Here is a 25,230-nt window from a genome sequence, read left to right on the forward strand (position 1 = left end):
AAGTTACCCAAAAAAACACAAGGAAGATGAAACAAATCCAAAATTTTATGATAATTAACTTTTTAGGAATTTATTTCACAGAGCATTGAGTGGTTGATCATGACATAAACAGAGTCTGGAGGTTTCCACTGGATCGCCCAATATGATAAAACTATTTCTAATTACCACAAGTTTGGTTTAAATTAGTGTAAAAACTGTATCCAAAACAGAAAACGCATATATACAGTATATACAAACATACCTCGGATCAACAAATATCGGCTGACTGGCGTGTAGGTTGCAGCAGGATGTGAAGTATTGATTTATTTGTTGCAGATTGCTTTATGTCTACATGAATTAGACACAGCTTACCACGTAATTTGGAAATTTGCTATTGAAAGTCTTTAAACTGGTCATTTATTGAGATATATGTTAAGAACCATACAGCATTTTTAAGCTAGCTGCATCCGTCTGTATGTCTGCTTCAAACGAACCGGAAGTAGCCGCAATTAAGCTTGTTTTTGGTAACATAAGTCTGACAAACTGCAAACCTCTGTGGTACATCTTCATTTTAAGACCGGATTAGTAGAGTAACCCAATATTTCTGCCCCACTTCACCGTGTTTGGACAAGGTTTAGAGTAGTAACACGGCAGCATCAGATAGCTGCTGCCACCCGAAACCACTGGCCCTCTGCAGTGTTTACATCCAACAGTAACAAGTCTTTGCAAAGCTGTCCAGCTCGGTGTTTACTTTGGTTGGCTCTCCTTTTGCAGAATCAAAACAAATCATCCGGAATCCGCCGCCGCAAGGGCCGCGCTAGTTTTTGAAGGCCCCGTAGCGGCTTGCCTTGCTAATGAAGTTCTTGAGCAGGTCATGATCCATGTCCCCAAAGGCCTGGGTCTGAGTGACAGCCGTTAGATGGTTGACACAAAACTTGAAGCAGAACTCCTCCAGGTCCTAAAAACGAAGAGGGCTATGTAATGAGTGCTGAGGACTAAAGTGACTAGAGGCTACTGTGCAGGACCCCCCTGCCAACGCACTGCAGTGATCTTACCCGAGCCTCATACTTGACGGCGGCAGAAAGCAGAGTGATGGCGTTCTCTTCAGAGATGCCCCTCTTGATTGTTTCCTGACACAATCTTTTGAGTCTTGTCTCTCGATAAAACGAGGCTAAGTCAAGTAACCCTGCAAACAGGAGGGAAGAGAAAAAAAAACAGTATCTGAGTATATTTAGAACTTTTTTTTTTACGAAGAAACAGAAGTACTTATATCCCTTATGACACAATCGCATATTAAATCTCTGTATTTTATTGACATTTAATAGGAAAGACAAACACAAAAAGTATTGCTTCATTGTGAAGTGTGAGGAAATGGATTTACACTTTTTTCTAAAGACAAAATCTGGAAAGTGTGGCATGCATTTCTACTCACCCACCTTTTACTGTGATGCCCCTAAATAAAATCCACTGCAATTCCTTTCAGCAGTCCCTTTTTTCGTAAATATCCCTCTGCTTAACATTTTTTTAAAGGCACTATACTTGAATTTATTTTTGTCTGGTTCAGAAAAATGCTTTTTATACATTGTATTCAGAGCTAAAAGACGTAAATTGATAATAAGAACTGACTAATTGATTGCATGATCGAGCGAGTCCAGTGCTCTGTCACTGACACAACGAGATGCGGAGCCGTTGCAAAACAGCAGCTCCTCCAGTGCGCGCACGACAGCGTATGTAAACAGAACAGCATGGCTTGCATGTAAGTGTTGCCCATTCACATAGGAAAATATCATTTACCCGAGATGTAGTCTTTTATGTCAAAGAAAACTAATACAAGTCCCTCGATGAAGCCTTGTTTCCTCCAGAGGATGAGCTTGAGGCCGTGTTTAGTCTTGTGCATGTTGAAGGTTTCTCATTGGAAAAACACCCTTGGGGCGGGGCTTGCATTTCAAACTAAACTGTTCTCCTCACTCATAGTTCGAGTTCGTGCTGAATCAAGCATAGTTCCGTTAAACCACATTTTGCGACACTGGTCGCCTCAATTTATAGAAACCACACAGAAAATGGGCAGAAAGTGAAGAGGGGCAAAAAGCAAAGGTTTCAAAGAGCGAAATCAAACCCCAGACAGCTGCATAGGGACAGAACAGCCTCCATATATGGGGCACCTGCTCCATCACTAATCCACTTGCCGCCTCCAAGTGTGTGTGCTTTAATCTCTGTATAAATACAGCTGTTCTGAACTCAGAGGTAAGGCTTACCTGCAAAACACTACTTGTGACGGAAAGCTAATATTCCATATAATAAACTTTGAGACTCCAATGAAGCTCATTTGTCAGACTGAAAGCATCTTTTCAAAATAATAACCTTTAAGCAGGTTTTAAATATACTATACTATATAATATAATGAATCTATATAATATGTTTCACTTAGCTAATTTAGTTAATTTAATAGAATGATTGGTTGAATGTGACTGTATATTCCCACACATATACATACATGGTGACAGCAGCACAATGCTGTGAGACACCTTTCTTCAGCAGCAGCAGTGAAGCTGGTCAGAGAAAATGGGAAGATGGATGTATGAGGAAATCCTGAAGGAAAAACCTACTTGAGGCTGCTAAGGACTTGAGATTGGAGTGTAGGTTCAACCTCCAGAAGGACAACCACCCTATAGATGCAGCCTAAACATTACAGTGGAATGGTTTAGATTGATAGAAATTCACCAGTTAGAATGGTCCTAAATCTAGATCTTAGTGTGAATATGGGGCAACACTTGAACATTTGCTGTTTATAGATGCTGTCTATTCAATCTGAAAGAGCTTGAACTGTTAATGAAAAGAAGAATGAGCAAAAACGTCAGTCTTTAGAAGGGCAAAGCTAGTGGAGAAACAAAACAAAAAAGAAAACCTTTGCAGATGTAATTGTAAAGTGTACTCTAAAAAGCATTTACTTACAGGGGCTAAACAAAAATGTATGCCACACTTTTCACATTTTTATTTGTAAAAAAATCAAAAGCAAGTATTTAATTCATAGTTTCGCATAGTTCTATTCTGTGTTGGTCTATCAAAGCGGTCAGCAAACTTTAAAAACAAAGAGCGATTATTGTCCTAATGAATGCAGAACAGAATTTGCTTAGAGTTGCAAAATCTAAAAAAAAGTTATTACTTATCAAGTTGTGCAAGATCGTACTGTATATTTGTATTTGCCGTTTTGGATTTAGATTAAAGAAACACATCAAAGCAACAACCCCCCTCCCCCCCAAAAAAAACACTTTGAGGGATACATTTTTAGAGTATTCCTTGCACCATTGGAGGGATTCTACTTTGAAAAATAAAACAAAACTGGCAGACATTGCTTGAGAACATGTAAAAAATATGTTTTTATGTTAATTTCAAAATAATTTTTGACCAAAGTTCATAAAGTTGATGTGGGCCGCCTAAGGAGCCACATGCAGCTTGTGATTCACTGGCTGGACGCCCCTTGTCTACTACATACAATAAGAATAAAAAAAAACACAGGGTTTGTGGGTACAATGTGGCAAAATCTGAAAAGCTCAATGAGTATAAACACAGTGTCAATCCGCTCGTAAAGAACATCACTCCATAGTTTTTGCTTACCAATAGCATCCTCTGGTGGCAGGTTAATATTGTCTGTGTACAGATACTCCAGGAAGGCTCTGTACACTAGATACGAGAACTGGTGAATTTCTATAACATCTTCGTCTGTTTCATTCAACAAAGCACGGAAATGCTCACACCTAGAGAGAGAGAGAGGGGGGGAGGGGGGCAGACTATTATTATTACGACATGACTAAAGATAGCAGACCAGTAACTGAGCCTTTGTTTGCTTATCTGTTAAAAATTGCATAAACATCACAGCTGTTCACGAGTCAATGCTCAGTCCGATTATTCACAAGACTCCAGTGTGCCTCAAGATCAAACCAATTCCAAGACTTCACAAGACCAAACACAAAGGGATCACAGCAGGGTGCGGGACATTCCGAAGCCTAAAGGACATCAAAGTCATATAAAAAAAAAAATCCTTTAAAAAGAGTCAGCAGTATGAGAGGAGTAATATCAGGGCAGAAAAAATTACAAGCATTTAAAAATGCAAAATGATAAGGAAAGAAAGCTAAAAAAAAAAAAAAACAAACATATGAAAGCATGCAAGGGAAGACACCATATAAGTCCAGGGATTCTGGGACAGTTTTACAAAAAGCAGATGTGCCTTGATTATTTCTGAATCGTTCCTAGATAAGTTGTCTGCTTAGATTTGGCCAATTGCAGCTAACATGATTAGACGGGAGGTGGAATGTGAAAACGCAAACTGACAAGGCAAATTGTCAAAGCTATTTGTGGTGCTAAATGTGTGAAAATCTGACTTTCTGCTTCCAGTTACGTAAATTAGACCCGGAGCAATTAGCATCACTATCTCAAAAAACAGAGCTGTTTGTGTTACACAGACTGTGCAAAGAAAAACAAACAAACAAAAAAAAAAAAAAAACACATTTACTAAAACCTTTCAGTAACTTTGGTGGAAAAGAAAATGCACAGAATAAGCCTTCGGATTTGGACAGAGACGAACGACGAGGAAGTAGCAATCAGGCCCACAGACAGCACAGATCCTAGTACAACCGTCTTGTTTTTACTGTGATAAAACTACAAGCTAGTGTCATATATTTTGAGACACTTTTTATTCATTTTACAATCTGATACATTTCTAACACCATTTAGCGCCGTTATATCCCCGAATGAATCAGTTAGAGCAGCATCATAACACTGTCTTTTACAATTCGCAGCAATAACTTTATTGTAGTGTGATTTGTCATTTTTAAATAACAAATTGGGTCATGGCCCGGAGTCCACTCTTCATTAGAAATAAAACATGAAAACAGTTTTTTCTGTCTTTTATCCCTTTTTGCATCAGCTGTATTTGCGACTGATATGACGACAACCGCAATCTTATGTCAAAGTACACGCAAATCTCTCCGAAACGCTGGACTAGACTGACGTGTTTGTGTCTGCATGTGTATTTAGTGATAAAATGAAGAAAAAAGTATGTGAAAGGCAGTTGCAAAAACTCCTGGAGATTGCACTGCTATAGAAATTATCTTCTGATGTTGTCACGGTAAAAGTAGGGCTGTTTGCATCAGATATCTCTATGTACTTTTCAGGGTCGTACTAGCTAGAAAAAAAAAGTCAATAAACTACAACAACTTTGTTACTAATGCAACAAGGCGATATCGTTTGGTAAATATTCCAATGACAATATCTGTTGCTATTTTCCTCCCTTCTCTCTTTCTCCCTGTCCTTCCTTTGCTCTGTGGCCTTTAGCATTTTGGGTAATGCCATTTGTGTCCGGTGTGAGCCTCTGCTGGTGTGCACTGCAAAAACGGAACTAAAAATAAGTCACATTTTCTTGAAATTAATTAATTTATCCTTGATTTCAGCACGTAAATAAGATAATTTGCCAATGGAATAATATTTTTGCGCTTAAAATAGGAACAACCCATCTCCATCATCTTATTTCAGGTGCATAATATCTAATTATCTTATTTTAGGGGTCAAAATACTCATACCATTGGCAGATCATCTTATTTGAATGCTTATTTCAAGGACAAATAAACTAATTTCAAGAAAATTTGACTCATCTAGTTTTGTTTTTGCAGTGTGAACCTCTGTCCAAGTGGCTAAATATTACAAGAAAAATGCAAGTTCCAAAAACTTGGAATATATCAGCCAACATTTACTGCACTGTACGCAGTGATTTTGCAGGTGCCAATCATTTCGGCTCCGCATGAGCAGGCAGCTTGTTCGAAAAGCTTCCACTCAGTCCTGAATTTTTCTTTTTGAAAACCTTTTTTTTTTTTTTTTTTTTTTTTTTTTTTAGATACAAGATTTCTTCATTGTCTCCCTTGGGAGAAATTATTTCTGGAGAGGGAAATGCCGCTACAACCACGACAACAAACAAAACCTTAAAATGTCCGTTATAGAAGGGAAAAAAAACATGTTAATTCATAAAAGATCAATAAAACCCTCGTCACAACATCAGCAACCTATCATCTTCACACACTCTGACTCACAACCATTCATATTCAGAACTATTCATCAACAGGCCCTCAGAGGCCTTCTGTCTTCTAGCTCATCCCTCTTTTTTTAAATCATTAATGAGGTTTAGAGGCAGAAGGATGAATTCATTCAAACACATCGGTTGTGTTTACGGAGCAGGACCCTGTACTGTCTTCCTAATTTCCATAAAATGCATTCAGGGACCACAAATCTTATCCACTGTAGCTCTTTGGACTTATTGTGTGTTCGTGTTTTTTTCGACCTTACTCGTAGACGGGAACCGTTTTTTTTTTTTGGACACCAGTGTTTTGTCTTTTTTAATGATACTTCTGTTCGCAGACCACGTCAACTGCCACACCACCCTTGTTTACACCAGAGATGAGTTTTTATTTCTTGCTAGCTCCGCTTTGCCCCCTCCACCAAGCGACTAGATATTCCCCATGAGAGGGAAGAGATGTGGCCGTGGCTAACAGCGCTAACTCCTGACAGACACATAAACGTGAACAGCTTTCATTTACGCAGCGGCGACAGAACCAACCAGTAGCGGTAAGGAGAAAGCAGGGGTCTGGCTGTGTGTGAATAATAGATGGTGTAACTGTGGGCATTTAATGATATTAAAGAGATACTCTACAGTAAGAACATTGAGCTGCTAGCTGTTAGCATGAGGTTGGATTAGTTACAGCGGGAGTTTACACATTATGTTATTAGAGTTTAAGTCCCCCCTCGGCTAATGCAGCAACAGCCAAATATGTTAACAGGCTGTTTTTCTGGTCTCTGGTATGTTAATCATGTCTCCCTGTCCTCCACTTTCCCACCTTCACCCAGTATGTTGCCTGCCACACCAGACACAATAACACGCTGCACTCAGTGTATGCCAACACCAAGGCAGCACATAGTTCATCACCATCTCCCCTGGGGGCCTCAGATCGCGACCTGGTTCATCTCCAGCCCGTTTATAAACCACTTGTACAGAGATGACGAGCGAGACACACACAGTGAAGAGATGGTCTGAGGAGCCTGAAGAAGCTCTTAGTGGCTGTTTTAGCTCCACTGTGTGGGAACAGCTCTGTGCTCCTCAGGGAGAGGATATTAGCAGCGTCACGGACTACATTAGCTTCTGTGTGGACCGCACAGTGCCACTCATGAAGGTACGACATTTCAGTAACAGTTCCTGGATCAACGCTGAAATCAAGGCTCTTCTCAAGGAGAAGAAGAGAGCATTTAAATAAGGAAGAAGGAGCTGAGAGCTGCACAGAAGGAACTGAAAATGAAAATCAGGGATGAAAGAAAACATCTACAAAAAGGAAGATGGAGGACCAGCTGCAGCAGAACAACGTCATGCATGGTGTTGTATGTTGTAGAAGCATCTTATTTAGAGCTGAGAGGAAGCGGTTAGATAAGCTCACTAGGAAGGCCAGCTCTGTCCAAGGATGCCCCCTCAAACAGAAGAGCTTCAAAAATAATAACATCACTGCCGGTCAATCTCTCCCACCCCATCCATGAAGCTGTTGCAGAACTGGAGAGCTCCTTAAGTGACAGACTGGTGCATCCTAGGTGCACAATAAAGTGTTATCCTAGATCCTTCCTCCCAGTGGGCTTTATAACCATCAAGCTCCTAACAAACTTACACACAATATGTGTTTACATCCTTCCTGTCATTTCTTTCATTTCATGTAAACAGGCTGTTGTTGTTTTCATGCACAAATATACATGTGCATTGTGTAGATTTCCTAAATCACCCTGCTTGTATATTTCTTTTAATCAGAGTATGCTATTTTTAATACTGTACAGCATTATTTTTCTCATGTTTTAAATTTGTCCTTACTGAACCGTCTCTTATTGTTATTTGATTATTATTGTTTTACCTTTGCATGTATCTGCATGCTTCCATTTGCCTCTCACTTTGCTGCAGATACACCGGAATTTCCCCACTGTGGGACAATAAAGGTTATTTCTGTTCTCTATTATATTGTGATGATGAAATATTTGCAATATACTGTGCAGCCTTCACATCAATGTCCTTTTATTGCTTCTATAGCTTATTGATGTGATGAAACAATAGCAAGGTTAATATAAAATAATATTACTCTTGTACGGGACTACACGTGCTTTAAGCTAACACTCGACTGGAGGACCAAAACTCAAGCTGTGTATTAACAGAGGACGAGCAGCCTATTTTCTGAAGATGTGCAGATGCTTTCATGTTTGCTGTAAGGTGTTGCAAATCTTCTTCACGTCTGAGCTAGAGAGGGTTCTGAGGGGTGGTCCGCTGTGGGAGCAGCCTCAGTGTCAATAATAACCCACATAAACCTGAAAGAATCATGGGAGGCAGCCTGGAGACGTCTGTGCAAGGAAGGAACGTGAGATTACCAAACAAACAATCCGTCACATCTGCTCCATGACGCACCACAGGGACGGCCGAGCTCGATCCAACGTCTCCACCGTCATAAAGAATGCTTCAGGAGAATCGTTTCTACAATTCACAGCAACAACTCGCCTCTGTGTAGCAGGCCAATGCAGTATTGCACTTTCCATCAAATGCACTCTTATAGCAAATATGCACATTATTAGGCCATCAATTGTACATCTACTGTTTTTTTTTTTTTACTTTTAGGATGTTTTTTTACTTCTTTAAAACTGGCTTAGTGCTTTTCACTGTACAGCTGTCTTCACAGAGATTTATAGCAAGAATATCTTTGGAAAAATTATACAATATTTAGCACACGTGTCATGTTTGCCTTTGGACTTTTATCATCTTTATACCTTCAGAGAGTAAAATATCTCAAATATTTTAGCTCACAACATTTTTCAATCTTTGTTGTGCTACTTTAGACACAAAAATCAACAGACTCTTTCCTATCCAAACTGTCTTTACAAGTTTTTTTCATGCAATATAGTCAGAGTAGAGTTTTTTTTGCCACAGGCACTATTTGTGTGAGCAAATGTACTTTGTTGACTGTGCAGACAGTCCGGCTCCTTCCTCCTGACAGTGCAAAAGAGCAAGAGACTGGAATGCACACACTGTGTGTTCAAGTGTGGTTATAAAAAGAAACACGGGAAACAATAGGCCGCTCTCCGCTTCCCTGTTAATGACAGGGAACACTGTCCAGCTTATACCATTTAAATATAGGAGTTCACGTTCAGTTTGCTTTTAAAGAAGGTGTGCTCCGCTTTTTTTTTGTTTGTTTGTTTGTTATAATGGATGTAAAAGCATTCAACTCAGTAATATCCATGAGCAATTATCTTCTTCAAATTTCAACCCCCCTGTGTTGAGGCAATATGTTTCATAATTTGGAAGCAAGAAAAAAAAAACATCTGAACTTTCATGTGACCAAAACGAATGTCTGGAAGGACGACAAAAAAGGAAAAACAAGTTCTTAAAGGAGAAGTCCGGTCAACAAAGAAAACTCAGTGGATCATTAGCTATACCTAAAACTAATACGTTCATGGTGATTTAATGAATTTAGCGTTAACCAATAAGAAAATAAAGGCATAAATTGTCGTCTCGATCACAGTGTATGGGGGCGGCCATTGTTGCCCAAATATGGGCAATAATGGCCACCTGACATCACATCCTGTGACGTAATGTTGCGGTAAGGCACTGCGCTCTACAAGCTAATTCAATAGGAACTGTTGGACACAGCTGCGATCAACAACAATTATTTTGGATTTCGAGAGGACGTCACCATTGAAATTCGCAAGACCTATTGTTGAAGCAACAATGCTCAAGTGCATGGCAGTTTGATGTTCCAATACATCGGGTTAAAATGAAAAAAAAAACATTATTTTTTTCACCTTTCCAATTCATGATCCAATACGGGTTCTTTTGTTGGATTGCCAACTTGAAGAGGGAGGATTTGCCATCGAACTCCTGGCCAGAGAGAAAACACGTCGTCTGTAGCCAACATTTCGAAGAAGAATGTTTTCAAGATGACATGAGAGCGAGACTTTTCGGAAGGTTTTTCTTTTTTATAATGTAGAATTTGCGGGGACATTTGGTTACCCGACCAGAGCGGTGGAGTGATATGACACACTTGGAAAGAATGCGTACTGTTGCGAAGCCCACGTATTTTATGCGACTTTGGTCTTATTTTTTCTGAAGTCGCTTGTAAATTTAATGAGTTGCTCGTTGCAGTTTGTTGGGCTTGTTTCTGAAAGTGAAGTCGCTTGTTTTGACTCTAAACTAAGTGACGCTGAAATATCCCTCCGCCTCATAACGCGCTGGACCTCATCCTGACAGGAGCAGAGAGAAAACTCAGAAAGAGCCGATCTGCCCGTATTTTCTGCAGTTTACGGTTGCTAATTGCTATAACTGATAACTGCTGAAAGTAGATTAGGCGGTGCAGATCACCATTTTGAGCAGAGATTGGTTCTAAAGTTGAGTTTTTACTCCCTGATAACATTGCAGAACCCAACCCATAAACCGTACTTTAATGCTTATTTGTTGTCTTTTTATGTCTCTAAAATGTAAGATTAGTATTACTTTAAATGTAAATGCTTAATACCATGTCTATCTTTGTTTAAGAGGTAAAAAAAATATTTTGGCATGAAAACGGGTAGTTATTTACAAGGGGACAGATAGGGCATTGGGACTTGCTCGACAGCCGATCCCGCAACCTGACATCACAAACTGGGAGGTGGCAGTACTGTTCTTCACCAAGATGGATCTATCTATCTATCTATCTAATTAAAAAAGCTTATCATTTATTGAATAGTATGTAATCATTTTATATTTAAAGTACTTTCACCAGTTTGAATTCTGATTTTGACCGGACTTCTCCTTTAAAGCTGTAACAGTACCATAGCATTGAAGATGACGACCTGAAAAACAGTTTCGGTTTTAGCACATTTTTCACGAAGCAAAAGCGTTTGTAATTGTGTTGAAGCAAACAAGGATAAAATACCATGCAAATAAAATCACAAATAATAGATCTTTGATCTTTGAAATATAAGAACTCTAGTCCTTACACTTTTCGGCGAATAACAGGTCCTAGACTAATTCAAAGAAAACCTGATGAATAAGTTTCATATGCAAAAAGCATGAAGGGAATCAGCCATTAACCAAACAAAAGATTGTTTTTTCCTACCTGATCTTCAGAAGAGCTTTGTGAACATAGATGCACTTCCCATCAACTAAGAACTTGAGGTCAGAAATCTCTGGACTGTCAAACTCCTTCTTCAAAGACTGGGCAACTGTCAGGTAGTCATCTCCATCTGGCAAAAAAACAAAACAAAAAGTCACTTCTAATGTTTTTATGTGTGTTTTTAAAGCGATACATAGATACTTTTTTTGTTGTTGTATAGGAACATGAAGCCATGCACTAAAATTAGGTTCGCAGGGCTTTTGGAAGAAAAACAGCCCCACAGGATCACAAATCCTCCACCAGACTTAAGTGTGGGCATGAGACGCTCTTCCATGCATTCACCTTTTTTTTTCCCTTCTGGTCAAGCCCACCTAACTTGGTGATTCCAAAACACCAGACATACTTGCAGTTCTATACCAGTAGACTTTGTACATTTAGTTTCACTTCCCCTTCCATCTTCCTCACTGTGAGTGAGATAAATAAAAAGCAAAACTCCATCAGATGCAGTTACCAATAAGCTGAGGTGGGTGATTTTGGTAAAAAGAATAATTTCTTAGCTTCATTATCGTCCACAACAGAACACAAACTGAAATTCACACCCCAGAAAGCTGAGTTCATGTAAACACCTGCTTGACACAGAGAGGAAACAGGATTTCCTGTTTATTTCTTACACCACTTCCAGGAATTTGCACTTATGACACAAAAACATGTGCCTCCTGAAAGAGTATCTCTAACAGGTCAAAAGGTTAAACACGACTATTGCAACAATTCTAAGTATTCAACAAAAAAATCCCTTAATTATTGAGGAGTACTGGTCCCCAGGGGACCCTTCTTCTAACAAGTCAAAAGGGGAAATACTGCAATGAGAACAATTTTAAGTATTCAGCTAAATCCCTAAATAATTCAGAACCGTGGACATCTTGGAGCCTGTTTTTCTTTCAACAATCTTTCTGTTTCCGCCATAGTCTTACCCACTGAGAGGAGGTGCCATGTGACGGCTGGCGTAGCGAAGCAGGCAAACACGTCATCCGTGCTGCTGAAGTGGGTGAGGTGAGGGCTGGACACGGCCTGACCTCGACACTGACCCCACATCAGAACCTGCCCGCTCTGCGTCTTGGCAGCTGACGTGTGGCTGGTGTGACACGCAGCCACCTCCACCATCCTGGACAGAAAATCAGGAGTCCAACCTGACTGGAGCTTCTAACACCAGGAGAGCAGGTCAAAACTCACAGTACTCACAGTAAAAGTAGTCACACACCTTCAGCTTCTTTCTTATTTTTATTCTTATTTTTTCAAATTGTAGTTACTAACTGGAATGTATTTTTGTTGGGATTTTATGTGATAGACCAACGCAAAGCAAAGTTTAATTGTAAAATGGAAATATTTCATTTTAAAACCCTAAAAGAAGTGACTTCTGCTGCTACCACACCCGAATATATGTCAATACACACACGTATAAGCCACAGTGAATGTACAGAAGACATCCTCTGCCTTATTTCTTTTTGTATTTTTTTCTTTCTTTTTGCTTTTTCTTACCTACTCCTTTTGAGCCATGGCATAACGAGGACATACTGTGTATATATTTGATGCACCTCGTCCTACTTGACTCCTCTTTCCTATGACTACTGATTACTGAGCCGATGTGACATGTGAATTTCTCCAATGTGAGATCAATAAAGCTTATCTTATCTTATCTTAAAAAAATGGAATATATTGAAAAGTTTGCAATGCGTTTGTGGTCACACCCACCCTTTGCTGCAATTATATCCGCAAGTCTTGACGGTATGGTTCTACTAGCTTTGCACAACTAGAGATGGGATTTTTTGCCAATTCTTCTTTGCAAAACTCTCGATTTATTGATTTAGACCTCCACATTGACTAACCCGTGCCACTGTAGCTCGGGCTGTATGTTTGGGGTTGCTGCCCTGCTTGAGGGTAAACCTATGCAATGGTTTTAGGTGTTTTGCAGCATATAGCATACACACTGAATTGATGCTTCTAATTTCATTCATCGCCGCACAATCTTTATCACCTTCCCTGTCCCACCTGAGAAACAGCATGCTTGCAACATGACGCTGTTGCCACCGCGTTTCATTGTATATACGGTGTCTTCAGGTCGATGTCCTGTGTTAGTTTTACTCCACACACAACAATTTTTCATGCAGACCAGAAGGTTCCTGCTACTCCTCCTCTCCCAGAGGACAGACTTTTGGAATGCACAGCTTGTAATTGTCCTGTCGGCAGATTCTTCCCCCCAGACCAGTGGACGTCTGCAGCTTCTCCAGAGTTACCATGGGCATCTGGGTTGATTCGTTGAATCATCATTTCTTTGCCTGGTCGATCAGTTTGTGTTGCCGCTCATGTCTTGGTGGATTTCCATTTGTGCCATACTCTTTCTGTTTACAGACGATGGGTTTGGATATTACTCCATAACCTAACCCTGCTTTAAATTTCTCCCCAATGTATCATTTCCGTGACCTGCCTGGGGTTTTCTCTGGCCTTCATTATGCTGTTTGTTAACTAATGCTCACAGAACAGCTGGGTTTATATATACTGAGATCAAATGGCACACTGGTGACTTCAGAAAGAAAATTGTTGTACTGACTTTTATTGAGGTGAATCAGGCTAAAGGTGGCTGAATACAAATCTATGCCACACATTTCATTTTTGATTTTGAAAAGCATGTATTGTCACAATTACAATCTATATGGTGTTTGTCTACAACAGTACATACAAAACCAATAAGACACTTTTGAGGCACTGAAAGAATCATTTTACAGCTAAAACAATTTGTTTGGGGGTTATTAAACCTGCTGTGATTACTTAACAACACAATTCAAACAATTTACTAACCTTTCCTTGTCTGTATTTATTAGGATGGGGAGAGCTTGGTTGCTTTTATTGCCTGTTCCTAGCTGTCCATAGGAGTTGGCTCCCCATGCATAAACAAATCCTTCATCCGTCAGTGCCAACGTGTGCGCATATCCACACGCTACCTGAATTTGGAAAAGGGATTTGCATTAATGACAAATACCAAGCACGGGTTTAGAAAAAGTTTATGCTACTCCGGATTCTTACCTGCACGATATTGACACCTTGCAGCGCAGCGATCCTGCACGGCGTCTGCTGATTGCCGTTGTTTCCCAAACCGAGCTGCCCATTGCAGTTGTAGCCCCAACCATAAATCTACAAAAGACAATAGTGAGGCTGCTTCGGACGTGAACAGCAAAACTGTATGAGGTGTTTGGTACTTTATGTTTACGAAAAAATCTTAAGACCACATTGTAAAGCGCATGGTCATAGTGGAAAAAAGGATTTATACTTCTAGAACCTCTTCACAGTTAGTCACATCTTTATGGGATCCCACCACAAATTATCCCTGTTAGAACGACGAAAAATGTCAGTCTCTACATTTGGAGCAACGTACCCTTAAAATAAATAAATATTGTTCTAAATAATGTAGGCTCACAACGAATGCACACTACCACTTGACACCTATGTTGGTCTATTACATAAAACTCATACAAAACAAGTTGAAGTTAGTGGTTCAAGAGGTATAAATACTTCTGCAAGGCCCTTTATGGGGCATGCTGGGTGTTATTCACATATCAGAGCAACGTGTTATGGCACCTCTCCATTGTCCAGGACAGCCATCGAGCAGAGCTGGCCACAGGCTATGTTGTACACTACTTTGTTCTGCAGACAGCTGCTAACCCGACGTGGTGTTGGCTGATTGGCAGTCGACCCAGAACCCACTTGGCCAGAGTTGTTGTAGCCCCACGCATACACCTGGTCACAGATAAAAAGTTCACAGTCCAAAGAAACAGACTAAACACGGGCGGAAAAAAAAAAAGTGACAACACAAGAGGGGAAGACTCACCTCTCCGTCACTGGTGAGCGCTATGGTGTGGTGGGAGCCACAGGCCACTTCCGTCACCCGCTTGCTGATGAGGTTGGTGGAGACCAGGGCGGGGGTCAGACCATGGTTGGTGGTCCCATTTCCCAGCTGGCTGTAGCCATTGTGGCCCCAGGCAAACACTTCCCCGTCTATACAGCAGCAGGAAAACTTTTATTCGTGTTGTCACAGTGGTTAATATTTTCTAAGCACAAGATAAGAAGTAGTCTAATTCAAGTTATTCCCAGTTGAGGTCCAGCACGGTGCTCAGCAGTTACCACATGCAAACTGATAACATCAGATTAGCAGAGCTTGATGCTCATTAGATGAAAGGAGCATTGCTGTTTTCGGGGAAACGGAAACTGACTTTTAAAAATTTCTTAAGAGAGCAAAATAAATAAAAACACATACGCACAAAAAAAAGCCAACAAAGAGGAAACAGAACAACAGGTCATGCAAAAAAAATAATCTTGTCTTGTAATCAGAATTAATGCAATTTTAAGTGGAAGACAAAAAAGGAAATGGAAGACCTTCATGGCTTGTAAAATCAAAGCATATATCTGTCAAACATTTAGAGGGAAATGGTAGTAAAAACAATGCAAAACTATTCATACCCAATGAACCTTATCAGATTTTTTCACATTACAAAGAAATGTATTTTACTGCTACTTTGTGTGATAGACAAACACAAGTATTGCATTACTCTGACGTGAAATAAAAACATTTTTTTACAGATTAAAAAAAGTGAAATTTGTGACATGCATTTGTATTAAACCCCTTTTCTCTGATGCCCATAAATAGAATCCAGCGCAACCAGCCAAGACACTGTAACGCTAGCAGAGCTCTCCACAGGACAGGTGGGAGAATTTGTGGATAGGACACCTAATAGTAGTTATCCCCCACAAAGCTGGCCCTTATGGGAGCCTCGCAAGAATGTCATCGCTGAAAGAAAGCCATTAGACGCCCTTTTTGCTTTTCACCAGAAACCATGTCAGAGATGGAGCTTTGTGGGAACATTTCTAAGCTCCATGCAGAAAGGCTATGCGTGGAGCAGAATCGAAAACACTTCATCCCCATCGTGTAACATGGCGGCAGTAGCACTACGTTGTGAGGATGTGTTTATTCAGCGGGACAGGAAAGCCGGTCAGTTTTTAGGAAGACGGGTAAAGGTAAACACAGAGTAAACCTGGAAGAAAAACCCGGCAGAGGCTGTAAAAGAGTTGGGGCAGGAGAGACGAGTTCACTGAAACAACAGCCCTAAACATCAAGCCAAAGGTACAGTTGAACGGTTAGATGAAGGCAAACTCGTGAGTAAGAACGGTCCAGTCAAAGTACAGAAATAAAACCAAATAAAACCTTTCCAATCTCACTGAGGTTGAGCTGTTTTTTTGCAAAGAAGAATGAGTCTCTGGATGTGCTAAGCTCATAGAGGCATATCCCGCAAGAGTCGAAGGTGTAATTGCACCTCACAGATAAGCAACCAGTGAGTTCATCCATCACACAAAACCCTGATATAATACAAAGAAGTTTGTGGTTGCAATGAGACAAAACGTGAAAAAGCTCATGGGGCATGAATACGTTTGCGAGGCACTGTAATAAAAAAACCTGTGTTGCTCTATTTGGTCGTGTTTCTATTTCTCTGCCTCCTGTAACAACTTCACCTTGAGGTCAAATAAAGATTTTTCTGAACTATTGTATTGTGAACCGATTACCTGCAGTGGCGATGACCACATGTGGTCCTGTACCATAGCTCAGGGACACAATCTTCTTTCCGCACAAGACATCAATCCTGCGCGGCTCAATGGTGCTTTGAAGGTCTCCGAGGCCTAAGCAGCCGCTACAGTTGGTGCCCAAGGCAAAGACCTGCGAACACCAAACATCACAGCTCAAACGCTGCTCACGCCAAGAAATGATGCATATACACACAGATCAGGGTTTATGAACGTTTGCCGTATATTACTGTAATATTTGCTGAGATAGAGATGTGCTAAATTTATCTTTTAAGTTTGTGAAAGTTATATTAAACAATAAAACTAACTATTTAATTACGTAAATTAATTATTACTATTATTATTATCATTATTATTCTAATGCAAAGAAATTATAAATATATGCAAATCAGGGTTTACAGATGTTCTCATACTGTTGTTGCTGGTATATTTTATTGGACAGATGCTGAAGCTTTCATTATTTTATGCTGTGAATTTTTATCGGAAAATATTCACCTTATTGTTGTTATTAAAGAGGAGGGATTGCTGCAGTCGTCTGGGGTCCTTAGAAAACTTATTACTGACTGAGATGGTAAACAGAACTTGACTGCACTCTTTTGTAACTTGGATCCAATTGGAATCTATGTAATGGACTTTGAATCTCCCCACATGACTGAACTGAATAGACCTTATATTTTAATATACAATCTGGATCTGTTTGTCTTATACAGTGCCTGGAGACTAAATCTATAATGAAATGATATACATAAACTGAATTGAATAATAGTCAGTAATTTAAAAATGCAACTAAAAAATAAAAAAAAATGTATCACTAGCAGATTAATTATATGTTGTTTTCAATTGATCGAAATACAACTTTTGTGGCCAAGCTGCTTGCTTAAAACCACTACCTATTTAGTCCATGGGTAGGAATGAACACACATGGATGCACAGATGAGAAATGTGCAGCACATTTCCCCTGGTTAAATATAGAGCATGCTCAGGTATTAGGCTGATATGGCTAAAGATAGTCTCATTCTATCTGCTTATCTCTCTGCCGAGCACTGCCCCTTGACTCAACCGGGAAGCCCAGAGCCTAAAGCCTTGTTTCTGCCTTTACTTACAGAGAAAAAGGGAACGATCAAATCAATATCCTGAAAGTAGATTATTTCTATCAAGTCGAGCCAGCACCCCTCAGTCCAAACAGCAGGATTAAGGTACCGTTGCTAAAAGCCCAAGCGTTACCTCATCATTAACAGTGACATAGAGAGCTTCGTTTGCAGCACTGCCGAAGACACAAGCCTGCCGAATAAGTCGTAGTTCCTCAGGAGGAAGCAGTGCAAACACTGGCCACTTCCCCACGTCCAGCATGCTACTCAGCTTGGCTGTGATGAGAAAACACGGAGAAAACAGAACATTTAGAGGATTATCATCCAAATAGTTTACCATAATCTGCCATATTCGGGAAGCAGACATCTCTTTTAGAGCATAAACAAATGCAGAATTTTTTTTTTTTGTCTCTCATTTGTAGGAAGCATACCTAACATAAAACCTAGGGTACTTCCACAGCATAGCCGAGACTAACCACTTAAAATGTCCAACTCGTGAATAACATTTCTGTGGATCAAAATACCAAAATTTTTGTGGGTACTTGGAATAGTATATTTGGAGGTAAAAACATAGGGAGCACAATGATTGATCTGCCAGTTTAACAGATTTTTTTTTAGCATCTAAATGTCAACAGACTACATGTGGAGCCTTCCAACTACAACTAACTACTGTGTATCACACAGATAATTAATTAAATTTGCTATTACTTGCACCTGCACTAAGACGGTGGGATGTAAACATATTTTGATCATTGTCTAATCGAATATTAGGTCAGCCAATTAAGATTTGTTTTTATACTCTGGGTTCCTGCACATTGTAGTGGTTGGATGGATAAACAAAAATCCAGTCCTGTACATTGTTTTCTTTTTTTAGGGTGAATGGCAATAAAGTGTTTCTTATTCAGATTCTGACTAATGATTTGGATGAATGGATGGATGGATGGATGGAAACAACCTATTTTTTTTCATAGTTATTTTTTCATAGTTCCCAGACCTGAAAAATGCTTCTATCAAATTATGTACATTTACAGGCAGCATGGGAACCTTTAATATTTAAAAATGTCCCAAACCGTTCAGTAAATTTTTAAAAAGCTACACCTTTACAATAAAGTATATGAAAATAAATTCTACAAATAAAAACGGGTTAATAGCAACAATTTGATGTGTTGTTGTTGTTGTTTTTTTTATCAGCGAGTAGCATCTCTGCTTATTTGCCTTTCCAACTTTTGCAGCAGTTTGTCTGCAGGTTTCTATAGTAATAATGTATTGCTACCATGTAATAATGCATTCATGTCGGTGAAGAATAAAGCGGAAAAGCGGCACACGATTGAATGGGACTGATCGAGCAATGTCCAGCTTTAAAAACATCCTTATATAGAAAAAAAATATGTTATGCATACAGAAACCGTTCGGCTGTGGCCTCATCGCTCATAATTTCAAGCTGCATTTAGCATGAACTCGGTCATCTCCCTAGGCATATTAAGCCCAAGGTGTCCCATCATATTAAATGCTAAGGGGGAAAAAACAACAACATAGAAACACAGAATCCGCAACCAACAAGCTAGCAACGATGAAGTGTGCAGCAAAACAGCACAGAGCTTAGCATAAACAGACCTACGGCTGCTGGGAGGGTTTAAACTGTTGACGGTTACCGTGACAGTTGTTGCAGCTACGGTTTGCCCCCAGAAACACTTTTCTTGTTACCAGAAAAACTTAAACATTGCTGAGGGAATCATGTCGGCAGTAAATGTTGGCTGTCATAGCTAGCTTTGGTCGCTGCATCGCCGCCCAGAAGAAAAAGCAAAACAATCCAACAGTTTACTTCCTGGAAACTGGTGGTGTGTTCACGGAAGCTCGGAGATGGGGGACTTCGAGACCGAGGAAGCTATTGGAAATACATAAATTTACACTTAAAATGTCATCTTGTCAATCTAAACACTGATTTTCCTATTCTGTATTTTACAGTAGTGGCAAATGTTAAAATATGAATAATTGTTAGCTAATCTAAGTCTTCAAGGAGAAAACAAGAGACGGATATAGGCTAATAGCCTAGAAGTCACATGGCGTAGCAATTTTCTGAGGCTTGGAATACTGAATTGATGACACCAGTTTTCAAATCTGTACACACTTAAAAAGCGATCAACGAACGGTGTGTATTAGTATAAATTTAGCTACATTTTGACCATTGTTTCCATTGTTTCCAGGAAGCATGTCCCTCCTACTCTCTGGTATTTGGCACCAAAAAGGTCAAACTGCTTAATCAGACAGTGAAATACTTGGTCATATACATGTTAAATCCTTATTTCTTCTGCAACTGTATTAATCAACAGGCAAATTCAATTATGTGTAACATAAACTCAGTGAGCACATCAGCTATATTTCCTACACTGCAAATATAGGCACATATTGTATAATAGTATCTTTTCACGCATCTGTCTACTCCTGTATGCCCTTGCAGGGCTGCAGTGGGACTGGTGCATAGGGGACCCATACTGGTGCTTATATCCCCAGCGGTCATCAGGAGAGGGTGTTACCCCCTGAACAAATCTCCTACCTGCCACAAGCCAGCACAGAAGCACGGGAAAAACAGTCACGCACACACACTCACACCAGAGGGCAATTTAGAGTAACCAATTAACTGAACAGTCATGTTTTTGGATTGAGGGAGGATGCTGCTGATAGAGCCCACGCATGGACGGAACATGCAGAAAGACCCCAAGCTGGGATTCAAACGCAAAACCTTATTGCTGCAAGGCAGCAGTGCTAACTCACTGAACCCATACCGCGTTAAACATTCTGCAAGCATGAACATTACAAAAAAATAAATAAAAAATGTAGCACGCTAGTAATTACTGCATTATGTGTTTATCTGCCCATCTGGACTGTTCATATTTATTTCAGCTATTCAGATATAACAAGCTTCCTCCAGCACAGCCGTGACTATGTGCATCTCTCCCACTGAGTAGTCTGTTATAGCGCCTGCTTTGGTTCCTGCTCCACTGAATAATTTTATTAAGCAAATTCAAAATGAGTCAGCCGCCGGAGGAAGTTGTACTAACCCACACAGATTGCATGCTTTTGGGCTCTCATGTTTCTCTCAGAGCAAACCTGTTCCTACAGACCTGAGAAATATTACAATTTAAGAGATTTTCCAACTATTTAAAACCGTTGTTAGAAACTAGCTAAGTTTTCCATTCATTCAGATTTTTTTCCCCCAGTGCCATGTGCAATTTTATTAATCATACTTCGATTAATAAAATTGAACTACAGCTGTTAGGCATATTTTTCAAACATAGATTAAAGTGCTCAATTTATTGTAAAGTGTTAATTGATTTGGACTGATAACAACATTAAATATTCGTTTGTGGTGTGCTTAATTCATCCATAGACTCATTCAAGTAATCAGAAATATTTAAATTTACCGCTGTTAATAATTAGGTAAAAATTCAACCAGGGCAGGATAAAAAGGACTGGTTTTACTGCACAAACGTGTGTTAGTATGTCTTTCCATACAAAGTCATATATAATTATATGTCAAGAGACCTCCCAACACATTTTGAATGTTATTTTTTTTGTACAAAGGGTACAATGGCAGTACTCCAAACTAAATACTTAAAACAAGAATAGGTGTTACACACAACACTGCCTCCTTTTAAGTGTTAATCTAAAAAATACTGGTATATGTTCAATATTTAATCAGTCGTATAACACAGGAATCTTTTTTAATCCTAAATTCCATCGATATGTCCAGCAGGGGGAGCTCTAGATAATCTCATTTTTGTGCATGACGGTGGATTAAAACAATGCACAACGTTTTAACATGCCAAGGCATCTTTAGTATCGTATGTGGCACAAATACTTGAAATGATTACAAAACAAAAGGTGTCTGGGAGTCAGTTTTTTTTAATAAGGACGATAAAACATTGGAAAAACAGATTCCACCTTCAACTTTGCAGTTTACGCATTGTTACAAATTCAAGTTGTTGGATGGATGGATGGATGGATGGATGGATGGATGGATAGATAGATAGATAGATAGATAGATAGATAGATAGATAGATAGATAGATAGATAGATAGATAGATAGATAGATAGATAGATAGATAGATAGATAGATAGATAGATAGATAGATAGATAGATAGATAGATAGATAGATAGAAATAAATAAAAAATATATTACAAAATAAAATGTAATTTGTTCTATAAAAACAATTTCAAGTTCAGCCCAGTTAGATGAAGGATATCTGTAAACATCATGTTCAAGTCTTTGCACAGATTTCTTTTCTCTGGATTTCTGAAGTGAAGACCTGCGTACACTTTGATCTAAACCATTACATGGTAATTCAGGCTCTATGTTCCACTCTGTTGCTGCCTCTAACTAATTTTCTTTCAGAATTGTCCTCTATTTAGCACCATCTGTCTTCCTATCAGCCAGGATCAGCTACTTCTTCAGACAGGCATCCCCACAGCATGATGATGCCACCACCATGTTTCACAATAGGGTTGATCTATTTTGAGTGATGTGTAATGTTATTATTATTTTTTTATTTATCCCACACACAGTTTTGTATATTGGGTAATAGTTCAGTTTTGGTTTTATTTGAGAAGAGCATCTTCTTTCACATGTTTACTGTTTCCCTAAATGGTATACATTAAACTTTAAAATGATATTCTTATGATTTTTAAATCACCAATAGCTTCCTTCTTGCCATTCTTCCATAAAGACATGATTTGTGGAGATAATAAATGCCCTATCTATAGATTCTACTACTGAAACGTTCAATCAACCTCCAGTAACAATGGGATTTTCCACTGTTTTTAATGCTTTCCTTGTCAGTTCAGATTGACAACCATTTCTTGTTAGATGTGCAGCTGTGCTTTACATTTTCTATTTTCAGATAATGTAGTGGACTATGTAAAGTTTGCAAAGCTTTTAACATTGTTTTATAACCTGATCCTTCTCCACAACCTCCTCCCTGACCTCTCTGCTGTGCTTCTTGGTCTCTATAATGTTGTTTATTCACCAATGTTCTCCAACAAACCTCCGAGGCCTTCATAGAACAGCTGCATTTATGCTGAAATTAAATTACATACATGTGAAGGCAATTGTTTGACTGGATTATATTCAGGGGAGTCATCATAAAGTGGGCTCAATAGAATTCACATCATTTTATGATTTTTGTTTGTAAAAAATATACATTTGAGACACATGTATCTTTTTATTACTTTCTGTTGGTCTATCACATACATCCCTATACAATGAATTAATGTTTGTGGTTGTAGTGTCATACTGTAAAAAAAAAAAAATGTTAAAGCTATAGTTTAGTCCCTAAACTATTTTAGTCCCTCAAATTCTGGTGGTATCACCTTATCTATTTGTTGTCCCACAATGCCAATCATTCTGGCGCGCTCATATAACACCAGTTTGCATGCACCTTCCTTGTTACTTTCTGCTTGCTGGCCACACATGCCGACTTCCAGTGTTTATGTATCTGGTTATCTTAGCAGTTAGCTTTGGTGTTAGTCGTTAATTGTAGCTCTGCTGCTCTAACTGTATACTTTGAACATGGCTGGGAGTCACAAGAGGCAAACCAAGTCCAAGTTTAAGAGAAGAAGAGCAAGGCCTCAGTAGAAAGGTATAAGACCAGAGTGGATTTGGGAGATTTCTTTTCCATGTGATCCCCCTGAGGAGTGGAACAGCAGGTAAGACAGTCTTTTTTTATGTGCATTTATTCAAAAAGGGACTTTGAGAAAATCACAGACTCTACATTTAAAACAAAACCGTCTAACTTTAGCCGCTAGAGGCGCTAGACTTGTAACTTCCAGGTTTAGTGCCCCTGAAGGCCACTGGAAACACTGCACTGTTGCAACATTGAACAGTCTCCCTCAGTGTTTTGGAATCTGATAGCAGCCCACTTTGGACCAGCAGATGGAGAAGTTATTGAGTTACTTGTAAAATCAAGGCTACATTCACCCCTCCAGGATAAATCATATATCAGAGAACCAAAAATATGTTTGATCAGGTAAGTGTCATAGCCTGTCTGTTTTGTTTCTTGATAACCAAGGACAGGCCATGTGACCTAGAGTGGCGCCTTATGCAGTGCTGCTTTAACTGTGGGTCCATCCGAATACCCTTAATTATAGCTCCTTGCTCTTGTTCCTGATTCAGTTCCTTGATTTTTCGTGGGGTCAACAGTAAGAACACTATCCTAGAAAGGGGTCTTCTGAGTGCTTCGCTAATTTTGGACAGCATTTAACTCCGACATCATTACGTGACTGAAACACACATGCCGCTAATGATGATGCGAGACAAAGCCTGTATGCTCCCTCCGGCAGATAATTTTGCCTAGGAACATCCTATACCACCGCCAAGAAGCCTTAAGGTATCCCCGATCCTTTGCGGGACATGATGTATCAGCACAGCCCCCTCACAGAAATCAACGAAATTGGTAATCCTGGATTTGACGGATTTGACTAGAATCATCCATGTGCGTTTCCGCCACGTAATGACGTCGCCGTTAAAGGCTGTCCATTTTCGTAAATGTTTGTGAGGTGGGCTGTGCTTGTACGTCATGATGCGCAAAGGATTGTGGGATTGATTCCTTATGGTGCAAGTTAGGAAAGCGCTAGTCACCGCTGTGACAGCGCTTGTCACAGTTATCGCTGACATACTTCCACTTTGGCTAAAGAGTCCTTTCCCATTAATGGTATTCGGATTGACCCATATGATTCCTTGTTTACCTTTTACTTTTTGTGAATATATTATTTGCACACAATTATACACTACATTTTTACACATAACCAGGTTTAAATGAGAATCGGATATTTAGGTGGGCTGTGCTTGTACTTCATGATGCGCAAAGGATTGTGGGATTCCTTATGGTGCAAGTTAGGGAAACCACAAGGTTTCTATGCTAAATTAGCCATGGGAGGAAGCATACAGGCTTCTTTTCCTACCTTCTTCTTGACTGACAGCACTTATCATGGCTATCGCTGACAAACTTCCACTTTGGCAAAAGAGTCCTTTCCCAATAATGGTATTCGGATTGACCCATATGTTTCCTTGTTTACCTTTTACTTTTTGTGAAAATATTCTTTACACATAATTAACTACATTTTTACACATAACCTGACAAGGTTGTATTAGAATCGGATATTTAGATAAAAATTAAGTTTAAAAAAACGTACGATGCGCAGTTATCAATCATGTAGCTGAGTTGTAAATGTAAATCAAAAATAAAAGCTCTCTCCTCTTTGCACACACGTTTGTCTATCTGTGGCTGACTTGGACGAACCGCTCTAAGACACGTCAACCATAGGGTCCTCCTTAAAGTCAACAAAAACGTGCGCCACCAAACGAGGATCATTGATGCATCAGCACAAATTC

General features: G+C 39.4%; 1 protein-coding gene across 1 annotated transcript; it reads right to left on the reverse strand.

Annotated features, from left to right (window-relative positions):
* Nucleotides 1-43: 43 nt before the first annotated feature.
* LOC105935019 (regulator of chromosome condensation (RCC1) and BTB (POZ) domain containing protein 2) lies at nt 44-19,685 on the reverse strand. Its single transcript, XM_012875241.3, has 12 exons — nt 19,495-19,685; nt 17,979-18,118; nt 16,737-16,887; nt 15,010-15,176; nt 14,760-14,918; nt 14,208-14,315; nt 13,983-14,125; nt 12,101-12,291; nt 11,133-11,259; nt 3,595-3,734; nt 1,035-1,165; nt 44-937 (listed from the first exon to the last, which is right to left on the reverse strand). Exons 2-12 carry the CDS (start codon nt 18,102-18,104, stop codon nt 797-799), a joined length of 1,584 nt encoding a protein of 527 aa, XP_012730695.1. The 5' UTR covers nt 18,105-18,118; nt 19,495-19,685; the 3' UTR covers nt 44-796.
* Between the last annotated feature and the right edge of the window lie 5,545 nt (nt 19,686-25,230).

The sequence above is a fragment of the Fundulus heteroclitus genome, chromosome 18 (genome assembly GCF_011125445.2).
Source record: "Fundulus heteroclitus isolate FHET01 chromosome 18, MU-UCD_Fhet_4.1, whole genome shotgun sequence".
NCBI lineage: Eukaryota > Metazoa > Chordata > Actinopteri > Cyprinodontiformes > Fundulidae > Fundulus > Fundulus heteroclitus.

Excerpts from the sequence above, each read along its gene's own strand:
- LOC105935019 (XM_012875241.3), bottom strand. The coding sequence starts at position 18,104 with ATGCTGGACGTGGGGAAGTGGCCAGTGTTTGCACTGCTTCCTCCTGAG. Across the intron at positions 11,260-12,100 it reads ATGGCACCTCCTCTCAGTGG|ATGGAGATGACTACCTGACA; the intron begins GTAAGACTATGG and ends TTTTTTTGCCAG. Across the intron at positions 3,735-11,132 it reads AAAGCTCTTCTGAAGATCAG|GTGTGAGCATTTCCGTGCTT; the intron begins GTAGGAAAAAAC and ends CTCTCTCTCTAG.